Below are 15,827 nucleotides of genomic sequence, written 5' to 3'. Positions count from 1 at the left end.
GGGCACTATCCACCTAATAAGGAACCTAAAGGTAAGGTGAGCCAAGACTTTCCCATCTTCCAATTTTCAGATAACAGATAACAGAGTGGTATTTCTGAGCAACTCATCAAAAAACTTCCTCAGATAACGTGTCACTAAGACCATTCGTTCTCAAACTGGGAGTTCAGGCATCCACTTGAATGATGATTTTTTCTCATTTACTTTAAAAATAAGGTATGTAGACAATGATGTGTACACAATTACACCACATAAGACTGTAATGTCCATCTTGCTAAGACTTTTATTCCTTGTTGGTTTTGAAGAAGCAAGCTGCCACGCTCCAAGCTGCTAAGTGGGGAGTCATGTGACAAGAGACTGAGGTCAGCCTTTAGCTGACAAGCAGAATCTTGAGATGGTCCCTCATCAACCATCAAGGAACTAGATTCTGCTAACAATCACAAGAACTTGGACGCAAATCTTTTCCCCACTTGAGTCTCAGATGTGACCACAGCCCTAGCTGATACCTTGATTGCAGAAGACCCAAATAAGCTGTATCCTGAACTCCCAACCTATAGAAACTGTGAGATAATAAATACATATTGTTTTAAACCGAAAAAAAATTGGACAAAGGATTTCGACTAAAGCAGTCACAGCAGAGACTGAACATGATTTTTCCATGATTAATACTTCTTATTGTTAAATGCCTACTAGTCCTCAATGCAGCAGTGGAGCATACTGCTAAATTGTATTTGCTGAGGATTGTTTTAAAGTCCTTGATCCTCAGATTTCTTTTCTATAATGAGGAAACTTAACTATTATCTTTAAAAACTGCCCATGGTGTCAAAAACCCTTTGGAAATAAGGGGAAAAGCCATCCACCCTTTCTTAGAGCTGTAAAATCTATATTCAGTGTCAAGATGAATTTAAAAAGCCATCAGTTTCCTGCACACACTCACCAGAGGCTCTGCCATGATGATGCGAATCTTGCGCTCAGCCTGAGTGGTGAAGTTGACAAACAAACTCTTGAGGACATATTCTCCCGGTTTGCTGTCTGGGTCCACACTGATGGGTAACATGGTGGGTGGCCCTTTCTCCTTCTGTGTGCCAGAGACAGGTGGGACTGGAGGCTTGATGTAACCGTTGCCAACAGGAGAAGCTGAAAAATATAATGGATATTCTTACCAGCCAAAAATAACATAATACTCAGACTGGCTGTGTTAAACCATACATATAAGGACATGAATCACATGAAGAATGTTGCACTTATTTTGATTACATTAAGTTGCATATTTGATCACCTCAAAACAATTCTGGTTGCCACATGGCTTTAGGTAAATTGTGTTGCAAGGACACAATACAACTGACAAATCCTATGACATTTAAGACGTTTTTAGATTCTCTATTATGTTTCAGGGAAATGGACTAAGAAAATGCATAGAGGAACAAAACTGATTTCTTGTCCTGGTTTTCCGAAAGACCAGGATCTCTCTGTCTTCTGTGCTTTATTCTAATAATGGAAAAGACTCTGGGATCCTCCCTCCCACAAGTTTTCCAGACCCAGTTTTCAGAAGCCCAGTTGGCTCTCACTCCCAAAAGGGATGACCCCCTTGAGAGATAAAAGGCTCAGGCAGCACCCCTTCTAGCCATCGAAGGTGTGGCTTTAACTTTTCCCTCTCACCATCCTCTGGTTCAAGCTGGGACACCCCCTTCTCATTCTTTATAAAATGTACAGATTCCCTACTTGGATCAGATCTTGAACAGAGGCAGCTCTAACAGTCTCTAGTGAATGACCTCCTTTCAGGCTGCAACGGTTGGACCAGTATTTTAATTTGACAGTTACAGCAAAAAAAATTTCTTACTCATAAATGAAAATTTCATGTCTCTCTACTTTCTACTATCCTTTGACATGTCGAATTCTGACAGGCACTAGCCCCTTCCACCGATGTCCTTGAGATGGTCAGTTATCAATATCCAGCAAAAGAAATACGAGAGTGTGTACGCTAAGGATAGAGGCATTAGGAATGCTGAGGGCAGGGTGAGGATAAGGTAGACTTTTAAAAGGAAGACAATTTAGTTTTGGGTGACTAGATATAGAGATTAAGGAAAGGAGTAAAGAGAAAAAGTAGATTTCCAGTTTGTACTCAGGTTTGGATATCAAGAGAATGGTGGTGTGTCATTGATAATAAAGTAGGAAAAAGTTCTCCACGGAAGCAGAACACTCTCCTCAAAGCTACAGATGAATTCAAGGCTTCTCTTATCTTCTTTCTACTTCAAGTCAAATTCTGAGGAAGCTGTGCAAAAATTTCATTTATTTTATGGAATTACCAACACGTCCTCATGTCATGTTGCAGATTCTCCCTCATCTTTTCTGCTCTTTCTGAATGCCCCTCCGTCTCTCACTCATTTAACCTGCCTTCCATCTGGGGAGGGGGGCTTCCATCTGGAGGGTCTTCCCACATCTCAACTACTACTAAACTTGAAGAATATGGCCTCTCAAGTTATAAAAATAAAATATGCTGTGTATGATTCCATTTTTTCTCCATTCTCCTTAGCTCCATCCTAGTCTAGGTCCCTGGAAACCTATGGCTACATTATGACAGCAGCCCCTTTGCTGGCTTAAGTTCACTCATTTTACATAACAAATGAATCTTCCTTCAGTTTCACTGTAACACATTTCTGCTCAAAATTGTCAATGGCTGTCAATTTTCATCATCAAGCCTCAAACACGTGGCCCGGTTCTGACTGCGCCCATGGTGTGCTGATGCCTCGGCTGGCCCCAGGATGCACCATTCTCATCGCCACCTTCCTGCTTTGTCTCCGGCTGCTGATCTCCCTTCTCCCTTCATCTCACCCTCCTGGCCTTTCAGAACCTCTTCTAGTCTCATCGCCATAAAACCGACCTCCATCAGGCCAATCCTCACTGGTAAACTTGTAAGATTTAAACATTTAACTCACAGCCTGCGGCACTGTCCATCTGACATGACCTAATGGAGACTCCAGAGAACTGACGAGTGAAGTCATGATCAACTGGTCACGCAGTTTTGCCGAGGGTTGGCCCTGTAACTGAACCATACACTCTTAACTGTGCCCCCTAACAGGACTGTAGCTTCCCAGATCTGATACAGAGTTCCTCACACAGATCATGTTCAACAAATCTCCTTAAACAGCTGACTAAAAGGGCTATACTTTATTTCTGTACGTCTTGAAGGGATTCATAAGGAGGGAACTCTATGAGAAGAAGCAGCAGTCAGTCTTTAAAGGAAGAGTCTTTAAAGCAATACTTCATTGCAGTATTTGCAATGAAGAGTCATTAGTAAATGGCACTCCAAGCAGCTTGCCAAAAGGGCAGATTAATTCTAAAGGGCAGATTCCAAATCAGATGACGCAAATCAAAGTCCTGGCCATTCCTCTGCGTCACCTCCTGCTCTAAGGGCAAGCACCCGGTGGAGGCAGACAGCCTCCCCAGTCCAACCCACAGAAGCACGTAAGAGCTCCGGGAGGCATCTTTCTAATGTATCAAGGGCACTGGGTCACAGGGCTGGAGACTGGAATAGAAACTGAAAAAGTCCAAGTGGAGGACTTTTTATTGTCTTTAGTTATCCATGGGATTTAATCCATTCCTAGAAGACAGCAATCATCAGGTTGATGGGATATATATAACTGCAAGACCAGATCCATAATTGTAAGGCTCTGGGGCCTGAAAGTCATAACTACAGTGAGAGAATTTTCATAAGAGTGACTTCTGGCAGTCCTCTTGCAAAGCTGCATTTTGAACCAGAATAGCTGAAATGCAGATACCAGAATGTCTCCCAGACAAATCTTCCATTTAAAAGTACCAAAGTACCAATTCACTGCTATCATTTAAAAAAAAAAAAAGGTATCCACCTGTACTTAAAAGCCAACTATCCTTGTGAGTACCAAAGCGTGCGTGCACAGCCTCAGTGAGCCAGAACCGCCCTAGCCCAGCAGAGCCCTGTGCCAGAGCAGAACGTGACTCAAGGGGAGGATTCCTTGCATTCTGGTTGCAAATAGATCAGCTGGGCAGATGGAGATGTGGTGAGAGTTAATGGGGTAAGTGTCCTTGAGCTAGATCCACTCTGGAGTTTTAGTACCCTTTTCATCCTACCATAATTAATTCATAATAAATCCTAGGTTTTTGTTAGGATAATTTTCAAAAGTAAACATGTGACATGGCACCTTCCAGTGACTCAGTTATTCGGTAACAATATAGTTGAGAAGCAGAAAATAGAAGTTCCTGGCAGTCAAAACTAAGTCGCCCAGTCCAGACTAGTCTGAACATTAGACCACTACCATTGGAAAAAAATCCTCAGACCCTCCCTCAGCGCTTGCTTGTTCTTAATCTACACATAATTAAGATCAATTGTCTAGTTTCTAAATTCACAATAGTCTGGAAACAGAAAATGACAAGGGAAAGGTACAACATCTAAGAGTAGAAGCATTTACAGCAAAAGAAGAAGAAAAAAAGGCATAACTCTCAAAAGCCACTAGAATGTAACACTGCAGTTGCCTGAAGGCGTTTAGTACAGGGACACAGAACGTGACATTCTCACAGGCTTGGAGGCAACATCGCCACCTCCTGCAGGTTGTCACAGTTATTGTATCTTGGATTAAATACATTCTAATTCTTCTCTGTCACCTTCTTTTGTCTTAAATGGGTTTTGTTGATGCTATTTTATTATTTTTATTTGGTTCTGCTGGATGGTTTCAGGGGGTCTTTTCCTCCCTCACTGGGTCTCTATTTCTTCTATCAAGCAGGGTCTGTTCCTTAATCCATAAGAAGTCAGCTTTAGGCTTTTGCAACCCATTCGTTACCTCTTTATTAGATCTGTTTCTGACAGCAAGTGATCATCTTTTGAACGTGATTATATTTTTTCCCCTAATTTCATTGACCTATTTAATTCTTTAATTTTTAGTGTGACCGCTCTTAGCTGGCTACAGTTTCAGTACAATTTCCCTGAGTTACCAACATTGCCAGGAATTACTCACCTCCTAACTGCAACAGTGACACAAACGCCCCCACAACTGGTAGCTCGGCTACATTTTTATTATGACACAAAAGGAAAGGAAAGGCTATAATGAGTTTCCTCATATAAATGCCCCAGAGGCTAAAAGTGGCAATCTATGTTCTATGACAGACAGCAACTGAGTTTCTCAGATTTTCAGAGAAGTTAATACCATCGCTCACTATAGCCTACCATTTGTGCATTCACTCATTCACTTCAACTGATATTTAATGAATGAGGGCCCGGGTTTCAGTGGGAAAATGGCAGTGAACAGAACGGATGATTCCTACCCTCGTGGAGTTTACAGTTTACTGAGGCAGGTTCACAGCATCAGCAATTCTGTGTGTGTGTGTGCACGCACACACAGTATATTAGATTGCAATACGTTCTAAAAGAAAAAGGGAAAATTAAACCTAGAGCGTGAATAGAAGAACCTGCTCTTCTCGGCACAGAGGTGCCCAGGTGGTACAGCCTCCTTCATGGAGTACGGGACTCGGAGAAAGGGGTCATCTTGGCCTGGTCTTCAGCATCTTACAAAGACAGACAAGCAAAGTGCCAGTTTGTCAAAACACTCAATGCTTTTTCTGATGTTTTCATGACTGGAATCAGACTGAACATTTGAAATAAAAAGTGGTTTCCTGTTTTTTTTTTTTTTTTTTTTTTTTTTTGAAGTACCCAGGGATGGTAAGTGGTAACTGTTCAAAGTAGGTACTCCTCTTAGAGATGGAGGCCCATTCAAACAACTTGACTTCGAGAGATCCATGCAGCCTTGTCTCTCAACACAGGAATAACTAATTCGATCTGTGTCCCCAGTTGGATGTTAGTTATTCTTTCTGCCAGTTCTCGGTGCCTCATTCATTTAGTAGATTCTGAGAGCAATCCCTTAAGTAACTAAGAGCTGGATCCTTCCTTAGGGCCATGCTTTCTCCCACAATCCCCCTTTCCCTGTAGGTCTTATTTTGTTTACTGGAATTATGAGAACATTTCATAAAATACAACAAACCAAGGATGATGCAGCTACCGTGAGAACATGTCACACTGTGTATAGAACAATAATAAATTGTCCACTAAAGCATTTATGAGGGTGCTTTAGAGTTGGCTTTTTAAAGGTAGTGCAAATACTCAAAATGACCAGAAATCCCAAAGGTCATGCAAAGTAAATTAGGATGAAAAGAAAAAACCCTCCAAGTATGAATTATGTTCCTCCAAAGAATGTTGCTAAGAAAGAGAAAATGTTGAGATGAGAAGAAATAATTACTTTGAGCAACAGAAAAACAAGTCTTAAGAGATGGATGATTCCTGAATAATATTATATATTTCAAAGTAGGCCAAGAAGAGACTGCTAGGTCAAAATACTCCAAAATAATTTTTGCCTTGGAAGAAAAATAAATTCAATGACATGTTAAGTCATTGAATTTATTTAATTTCCATCAAATTCTAATAATGTAAAATGTTTCTCCCATTTTTGTTAATTAAATAAATTCCTCCTTTATCTCACACTATTTAGTTCTCTTCATTCTATAGTTCTCAAACTGTGTCCCTTCAGGTTTCAGGGTTCACAACATATCTCAAGGATAGGTCATATCTTTGATCCTCAAAAATAATCCTAGAAGGCCTAACACTCTCCCTTTTACAGATAAGATCATGTAGGTTCAGAGAGGTTAAGTGATTTGCCCAAGGTCACAGAGAGGTTGACTCAGGATCTGAGCCCATGTCTACTTGAGAACGTATTTTCTGAGCACCCCTATCACTCGGTTTTTTAAAACAAATCAGTCGCAAGTGATGAAAACTGAATACAGTAAGCCCCCTTACCCACGAGTGTTTCCCCTGGCGTAAGCTGCTTTGGGTACATCACGGGATGACAAAATAAAACATTAATGTTGCAATTTGGAGACCAAGTCTTCCTCTAGATTAGTATAGTTGATTATTTTCTAGAAAGACTCACACAACCTCTAGCCCTGGAGGTCCCTCCTGCCAAGCCGTCTTCCCTCTTTACCTTGAGCACAGCTTTTAACCATTAGAGGGGTCTGAGAAAGGCTAGGAATACAAAAAACCATCAAGAATGAAGGATTCATAAAAATCCATGAAATGTGACTAATGACACGCCTTAGAAAGGTCTAGAGGCTATTCTTCCCAATGATATAACCTTTAACAGGTTGTTATCCTAAGAAGCAGCAAGTGAACTTGAAGGCACAGTTCTCTGTGTTTACCTCAATCTGCAGCCTCTCAAAACCTTTGTCTTTGTCTTTGTCTTTGGTCGCCCAAAGACGGAATACCCTGGGGAGAGTGAAGTAGTTCAATAAACAGAGAGTAAGCATCAAGGCACAGCCCTGTTTTCTTCCCCTCCTCCTTTGCCTTCCAGTATTTTATCTTAGAGAAATGACAGTAACACTTCAGTGATTTCCTTTATAAATGTCTGTCATCTGCTAAGATGCAATTACATGGACTTTCCCTCGATTTTCAAAGTAACTACTGTCATCAGAGCCTGAAAGAATGTTTGCCAAGATCTGTGAGCAAAGGAAGATGAGGTTACACTGACATTTCAAGGTCCTTTCTCACCAAAAGGAGATCGAATAACCTGCTAGAGGCAGGACAAGCCTGAATTTCAACTTCCTTCTCCGGGACAGAACTGACAAACTGCTTTCATTCCTGCGGTGCTCGCTGCCTGTCCTCCCCTCCCCTTCCTCCCATGTTCTCCTTTCTATTTTCTTCCAATTCTGGCTCATTTTATGGAGCAAAATCTCATTAATTGAAAATTCATTAATTCAAAATTTGTGATAAATTGTACAAGCCCTTGCATTTTTTTTTAATATTAGCTTTGAACAAGATTTGCTAATTTTCCTAGTGTATCAGTGGTGCTCAGAAACTCTGCACACCAGATCCCACCTGGAAGGCTGGGCCCCACCTGATTCAGTGGGTCAGGGGTGGGGCTCGGCAATTTGCATTTCAAACCAATTCCCAGGTTACACCAGTGCTGCTGGCCCCAGGGACCATATGCTGAGGTTTCTGAGGAAAGCAAAGGGGACGGATTAATCCAGCTGATAAAATTGTTTTTATTTCCTTTTGCCCATAGCAAAAAGGATGTGCTTCCTTAACTCCGACCAAGTCACTTCTCCGGAGGCAAAACAGAGAAAGAGCACTGAGTAGGGAGTCAGAGGTCAAGGTCCTAGCATGGCTCTGCGTGACCCTGCGGGATGAACTTACACAGCTGGGCTTCGGTTTCCTTACCTGTCATTCTTAAAGAGGCTAGGCCATCTTGCCTTTCCTAGCTCCAGGAGTCTGTGACTATCTAACAGTATGCACTGAAAATGCATAAAAACGTCACTTATTCAAAATTTTCATGATTCGAATATTTAGTAACTAACACTTGCCTTCCCTTGAATTAACATGAACCAGTGAGATTTTATGGTCTGTCCTCTCTCTAAAGGAGAGCTTCACAGGTAATCCTGACCCCTCCAGTTCTGCCTCCATTTCTTCTCTGCTTTCACTCACCTGTCTGAGACCGGTGACCCCCTCCAGCACAGGTGAACACAAGAGGAAACCTGTCTTTATTCCTAGCTGTAAACTCAGGACTTGCATCAACATTTTTTTTTTTTTTTCCAATTATGTCCTGAGAGTCTGCCTTTCCCCAGAATGCTGTACTAGGCCTAGAAGGGCAGAGGCATCATCTCTGTTCCGGGCCACTAATTAGCCAGACTTCCTGGAAGAGATGGCATTTGATCCAAGTCTTAAAGGACAGGTAGGATTCAGAGAGGCAGAGATGAGGAATGGGAGCCGAGGCGAGAGCATAGCATAGTGGGTGAGTGGAGGCATCTCCTGGGCCTCTCCTCCCCCCTTCTCCCCTCGCCCTCCCCCACACATCCCATCCCAGCACATGTGCTCAGACTTTGTCTTCCCCAAGGAACTGCAAAGTCCCAGAGACCAGGATGACATCCTGTCTTTATCCCAAACACTTAGCACAATGCCTGCCATAGGTAACTTAAAAACTGTGCTTACTTAATCGAACTGAACCCATCTGATTCCACAGTACAGTCTTGGTGAGAATGAGATCATTGAACAAGTATAGATATGAAAAATGTCAGCTCCTAAGCCCCATAAAAATGTAGGTTTTAATTCTTATTATTAGAACTAAGGTCTTGGATGACAAGCCAACACGTTTGGATTTTAGCTGGGGGCAGCAAGATTATGAGAAGACTGATGATCTAATATTGCTGTGTAGGCTGGGCTAAAAAAAACCGGCTATTTGAGGGACAATATGAGTTAAAGACCACTGTACCTACCATGAGAAAAAGAGTGAAGGTGGGAACCTGGATGGGGCCCATCAGAACAGAAAGGAAGGTCCTACATCTTACAGAGATGATCTGAAATCCTGTCAAATCACACTTTCTCAATAAGGAAAACATGCAAGGTATGTTTCCTGGTGAGGTTTTGTAATGATTAAGGTGTTTAAGGAACTTTTTTAGAATACTGACTCAAGAAGCTTTCTCAAAATTCCCTCCCTGTGGCAGGGCATTGGTCAGAGTTACTATACCCAAGCACTGAAAACTGTTGGCTATGTATTCTTGGACCGACAGAGTGGTTCCCAACCTCCTAGTACAAGAACAGAAATGACTTCAGCAGAGTGGCAGAGAGGGAACTGTACCTTGCCCTATGCCCAAGTTCATCAAATTTTCAAAACATTCAAGCTCATATCCATTTGCAAGACACAAGGGGACTATAGGAACAAGTGAAATGTAACTCTAAGAAAGCAAAAGAAAGAATCCAGAATTAGGTCCATTTTATAATAAAACTGCACTAATTTCTATAAAGAGTGGAAGAGAGAAACATGGGTAGGATGATTAAGGGAGACTTAGGAGACAGAACAACCAAAAGTAATGTGTGGACCATGTTCGAAACTTGATTTGAGGAAACCAACTGTTAAAAAACATTTTTAAAAAAATAACAAAGCAATTTGAATATGAACTGAGTATTAGGTAATATCAAAGAATCATGGTTAATTTTGTTAGGAATGATAACATCATTGTATCTGTATCTTCTAGAATGTATACTGATTAGATGTAGTTCAGTGAAATGATGCCTATAATTGATTCAAACTACTTTAAGAGAAAACAGGTATAAATGAAGTAAACATGACTGAATCTTGATAACTGTCGAATCTGAGTGACGGCAATGTGTTGTATTATTCTTTCTCCTGTGTTTGAAAAATTTCGTAATAATATATAAGGCAGTGTCAGGTTGATCAGTCAATGGAAGAGCACGTGAATTTAGGAGAGCATTCATTAATTTGCTCATTGAATTGGTCACCAAATGTTTACCAGAGGCCCACTCTACTGTGCCAGCGACGGGGGGTGGGAGGAGACAGGTGTGACTCCGGTTCTCACCCAGCTGATGGTATGCGGGGGAGACAGGTGTTAGGTAATAAACACACCCAGAAACATGATCATGGAAGTCCTATGAGTGCTGCTGCAAGAGGGAGACGGGAGCAGACTCACAGACACAGAGAACAAACTTACGGTTACCAAAGGGGAAAAGGGGGGAGGGATAAGCCAGGAACTTGGGATTAACAAATACACATGACTACGCACACAACAGACACACAGCAAGGACCTGCTGTACAGCACAGGGAACTATATTCAATATCTTGTAATAACCTATAATGGAAAAGAATCTGAATCACCCTGTTGCACACTTGAAACGCTAAACCAACCATACTTCAGGTTTTAAAAAATTCTAAAAAAAAAAAAACCACCAAAAAACAAAGAGAAACGGGGGTGGGTACATATCTGTGATCTAGGGGTCAGGGCAGGACTGTCTGGGATGGTGACATTGACGTTGGGATCTAGAAATAACTGATGATAGATACAGTCAGAGGAGGCTTCAAGGCAGAAGAGGATGAGGGCAAAGTGGGGGAAAGAGGACACTGCATCGGGGCTCACTAGGTCACTTCCTTCTGGTTTTATTAGAGGCTCTCTGTCTGGACGCTCTTTGGCACCTCCCTCTGCCCAGAGCCTCCACCCCCCTTCACTGGCTTTCCCCTCCTGCAGAGCACTGGCCACCTTGATGTGTGAGGGCATATTTTGTATTTGTTTTCTGTCTGCAACAAGGGCAACAAATTTGTTTAATTCCTCGTATACCCTCACTTTCTAGCTTAATACCCACGACTCAGTAAGTATTTGCTGCATTAAGGATGAAGAAAGCATTAAGATACATTGGGGCATGAACTGTCTCTGGCTTAGAAACCCTACACTCAACCTAAGACTGACATCAGGTCTACTGAGAGAGCTCTTCCTGCAGCCAAGACAAAGCACCGAAATGCCCAGGAGCGGAATATTATAACAAGGACGACAGAGCATCATTTCAGGACGGAACTTGACTAATGGTGTGTTGAGAACACCTGGCTTAGGAAATCTTTACAGCAGAGCTTGTCGAAGTGCAGGTTGTGACCCGTTACTCGATGATGAAACCAACTGAGTGGGTGCCTACCATGATGCCTGCGATGAAACAAAACAGAAAACCATCGAGGTGAAAACAGCAGTGCGATGGCTGCTGGCACAGCGGGGGAAGTGCTGCTTCATGAAACTTTTGTTTCCAGTCTCTGTGCCGACAGAGATGTGTCTGTGTGCGCGTGTGCTTGTGCGTGCACTCACGGGGGGGTCACAATGCAAGACGTGTTTCTTACTGTGGGTTGTGGGCAGGGAAGTGCTAGAGGCTGTGGGAACAGGAGTCGTTTGTAGGCTGTTGTCTGAGCGTGAGACTCAGGCCCACCCAAAACGACAAACCCAGCTTCTTGAGCTATTTTATTAGAACCATATTTAAGCCAGAAGCAAGGGTAAGTGAACAGAAGCTTTGGCAGCTGCAATAGTGAGTGCGTTACACAGGCACCCAACTGGAAGGGCCAGCAAAGACAGGTCGCCTGGATGCACAGGGAAGGCCACCAGAGCAGTGCCAGATGCTGCTCTATATTGACGTTAAAGGTCACGAATCAGAGTTTTAGCTGTTCCCCTCTAGGGTCCCCCTGCAGACGACATGATGGAAGGAGTGACTTGAAAAAGAGTCTAATCTGACATATGCCTTTGTTAATATAGTATGTATTATATCATGAAATAATATACATATACACCAGTACAATATGCATTACAAGATGAATTCTACTATAAAATATATACATAGACATCTGTATACAATAATATACATTTATAATATAGAAGCTATGCATATGCATGTATGCAAACTGTATGGGGAGGAAAGGACTTCCAATGCAGGGTACACAACAGAAACTAGAAATATCTGTTGATGAACTGACTAAGTGAAATCCTTTATAGTCTGATTAGTTTTTGATTTTTGTCAAGATCAAAATATTTATTAAATTCATATGTGCTTATTTATTTGGATGCCAGCTCATTTAATAAAAAAAATTTAGGTTTTATTAAATTTCAAATAGCTATGAAACTGTACAATGACTCTGTAAAATTCACTTGATATGTGCTTATCAGAAGTTTATCATCTAAAGCAATGATGAGTCTACCAATTCACAGAAACATATTATGAGCAAGAAAGGCAATGAGTTAAAGGGAAGCTGGGGCGGCTACCAGACCATGGGAGAGGTCTATTCAGCTGAAACATAGTAAGGGTCAGTAACACTTCTAAGAGACATAAAACAAAAAAATATTAAGATATACAAGATCTTGTGGTATCCCATAGTGAAAAAAAAAATGTGACAATGAATATAGGCATGTTCATGTATAACTGAAAAATTGTGCTCTATAGTGGAATTTGATACAACATTGTAAAATGACTATAACTCAATAAAAAAGTTTAAAAAAAAAGAATTTCACATAAGTCCTATTATGATGCAACATTTTTTCCAAGTGCATAAAACGGTAAGTTTTGTCTTTTAACTAGTATGCTCATAATACATTAAAAAAAAAAAAACAAAAAAAACTCTTGAGGAAAAAAAGTTCCCTAATACATATCCCATTTTATAAACCAAAAAGTAAGAGGTAAATTAATGACTAATAGAGATTTTATTCCTAGAAACGGAATGATGGTATATGTAAACACCTAATAGATTCATTAGAGACAGTACAGTAGAATAATTAACAAATAATTAAATCTCCCAAACCATTAATAAACAAAATGTTTCTCCTCTATTAGAGTAATATGTTGTGCCTTTACAAATTACAAATTAACTTTTCCTCTACCTACATTAAATAGAAAGTTAAACAGTCGATAGCCAGGATGCATGTAATTAACTCTGTGTCATGGAAGTTTCCTCTCATTTATTTTTTGGAACTCTTGTACAATATTGCTTACAAGGTTATGTGAGAACTAAAGTAATCAGGCTATTACTTGGATAAAGAAAAAGCAGCGGCATGCAATTTGGACCCATTTAACGCTGGTTAACATATGGTATCCTGTTTTTTAGTTCATAAACAAAAAAAGAGAAATATTTTATTTTTTAAATGTTGGAGAAGGCTAGGCCAAAAGCAAAGGGAAATCTGCTTTAGGCCTATTTCAGTGTTTAAAACAAAACAAGTAAGGACACTTACATCAATATTTAGAAGAAATCAAGCACAAACCCTACCTCTGCTGTAACAGCAAATGCACTGGTATTAACTGTTCTCCAAATACGTGGCAGCAACTTTTACAGAGGAGCAATTTCATAAAGCAGATAGTCACATCGACTCTTTCACTGAAACGTCAGTGCACAGCAACATTCCACAGGCTCGTCAACAAAAATAACCAACTCTTAACCTCGGAAATATCGCAATCCTGAGCAGAAAGCCTACAGGGCGTTACTCCTGTGTCTCAACAGTGACAGTATAAGCCGTCCCCTGCCTGGAGACACAGCTGCTCCTCCCACCCCCATCCACCGAAACCCTAAGGAGAATCCCCGTCCACTCGGCGTCTAATAACCCACTCCCCGCTCCGCACAATTAACAGTCTTCATACCTACCCAGCCCTTTTATGAAGCTGATCACACAGGACCGTCTCCAACAAGCTGCTGTAATCTCCATGGGCCTGAAAAGGAACCCACACTCCCAGTCTGGGACGGTTACACAGACTAGGTTCCAAAGCAGAACAGAATGCTGGACTCCATGATCCCGCGGCTCTCTGCCACCATCAAGTGTCTCGGCCACAAGGTAGGGCTCTTTTTTATTTCTGGCCCAAGGTGTATTTTTAGCCAGGTGCTAAAGACCTACAGTAGAAGACAAACTAAAACAGGCCTTCCGTCCGGGGCAGGCCGACCATACCAATGGGACAATTTTTAGCTGCACAGTAAGACAGTGACCTACAAGTCGCAGAGAGCCCGTGTGTCTATATTTAACCACAAGAACATACTATGCGGACAGATTAGCACTCCAGGAACATGAGCCTGACCCCACAGCTCGCACAAACGGTCCACGCATACCGAGTCCACACGCGACCCACAGATCCGACCCACCGGGCCGCAGCTGGGTCCCCGTGGCCAAAGAGAGACAAGAGCAAAGATAACACAAGGTGGGTGATGAACCGTTGCTTTGGGAACTAGGAGCTCTTGGCCCCAAGTACAAACAGCTTTAAACAGCTTAAGTTCTTACAGACAAAACCCACAGCAGAGAATCCCTATCTGAAGCCAAGAGTCAGTGAGAAACTATACACCCTCATGGAAAACGGAACACGGAACATCTGTTCACATAACTAGTAAAGCGAAGTGATTGGGTTTAAATGTAAAGCTATGTTGTTTAAAAGACACAGCCTAAATCGACTTGTTAAAAATTTAATTTCTAAGACCAAGAAGGAGCCAATATTGGCGACTATTAAGGGCTCCACCTTAAAAAGAAAACAGGTCCAGGCCAGTGAGGAGACAGAAGGAAAACGCAAAGTTACTTAAAAATAAAACGGGAAGTGTAACCAACTGATTTTCCAGTGGGCATTATTCCTGACAGAAGAATTTTATGAGGGTCAGTGAAAATCTATTTCTTCACTAACACAGCTGTGAAGAGCACAAACCCAAGGCGTTTTCTATTCTTGACTTATTCGGGGTAACTGAAGGTCTTCTCCAGCAATATAGGTTGGAATTACAAAACAGCACAGTGTGGGGAACTGACTGATGAACTACAGCATTTCACAGGAAGGAGAAAAATGTCCAGATTACCACAATGAACACCCTTAGCGTTTCAGGCAAGATGTCCCCATGGTTGTCTTGCACATTCAGGGATTATAAATGCCTTTTTTTTTTTTTTTAAGAGTTGACTGAGGTGCATATGTGGCATTTGGTTTATGTTTTACTAAAAGGGGTCAAAACAGTTATAACCCAATAGTGTGCCTAGGGAGGGATGTGTTTTGAGGAATAAGAATTCTTCAATTCTCCTCTTTCTGGATCTAAACTGTAATCAAGACTCGACTGCAAATTTACACTTTGTCAGCTTCGAGTCTCTGGTGCTATTATTAGACCAACCTTTCAAATGATGTGACTGTCATTCAATTAAGAGCATTTCTTAAAAGAGCCTCATAGAAATAAGAAAAAAAGTATTTGTCATTTTGTTTTTTCTCTCTTTTTTACAGATACCAATCATCAGACAACATTTGGGAAATGCCAGGGAGAAAGAAGTAGAAAAAGGAACTAACATTAGTGAGACATGGACCTGCCAGGTACTCTGCCAGGCACTTTTCATAAATTATTTCATTCAGTCCTCACAGCAACCTTATAAGGCAGGCATTACCAACACCATTTTAGAATCGATAGAAAGGATTATAATTAAGATTGCCCGAGGTCATTCAAACACAGAGTTGTCAGACTCCAGAGTCACCACATTTATTAGCTTTTATTCTAGTACTTTCC

The 15,827-nt window shown here is 41.3% G+C and overlaps 1 protein-coding gene across 7 annotated transcripts in view; it reads right to left on the bottom strand.

Moving 5' to 3' along the window:
* The window catches only part of FRY (FRY microtubule binding protein), a 361,526-nt gene that overhangs the window by 166,980 nt on the left and 178,719 nt on the right, over positions 1-15,827 (bottom strand). For 6 of the 7 annotated variants that reach the window (XM_074378020.1, XM_045514136.2, XM_074378016.1 and 3 more), the window contains one exon: positions 935-1,134. In XM_074378020.1, the coding sequence (XP_074234121.1) occupies positions 935-1,054 (120 nt within the window). In that variant the 5' untranslated portion in view covers positions 1,055-1,134. Of the gene's footprint in view, positions 1-934; positions 1,135-13,958; positions 14,092-15,827 lie in introns of those variants that run through there. The other variant, XM_074378018.1, reaches the window with a different exon arrangement.

This window comes from Camelus bactrianus, chromosome 14, assembly GCF_048773025.1.
Source record: "Camelus bactrianus isolate YW-2024 breed Bactrian camel chromosome 14, ASM4877302v1, whole genome shotgun sequence".
In the NCBI taxonomy this organism is placed as follows: domain Eukaryota; kingdom Metazoa; phylum Chordata; class Mammalia; order Artiodactyla; family Camelidae; genus Camelus; species Camelus bactrianus.
Note: the sequence above shows the minus strand (reverse complement) of the source record. Positions and strands in the feature narration are given on the sequence as shown.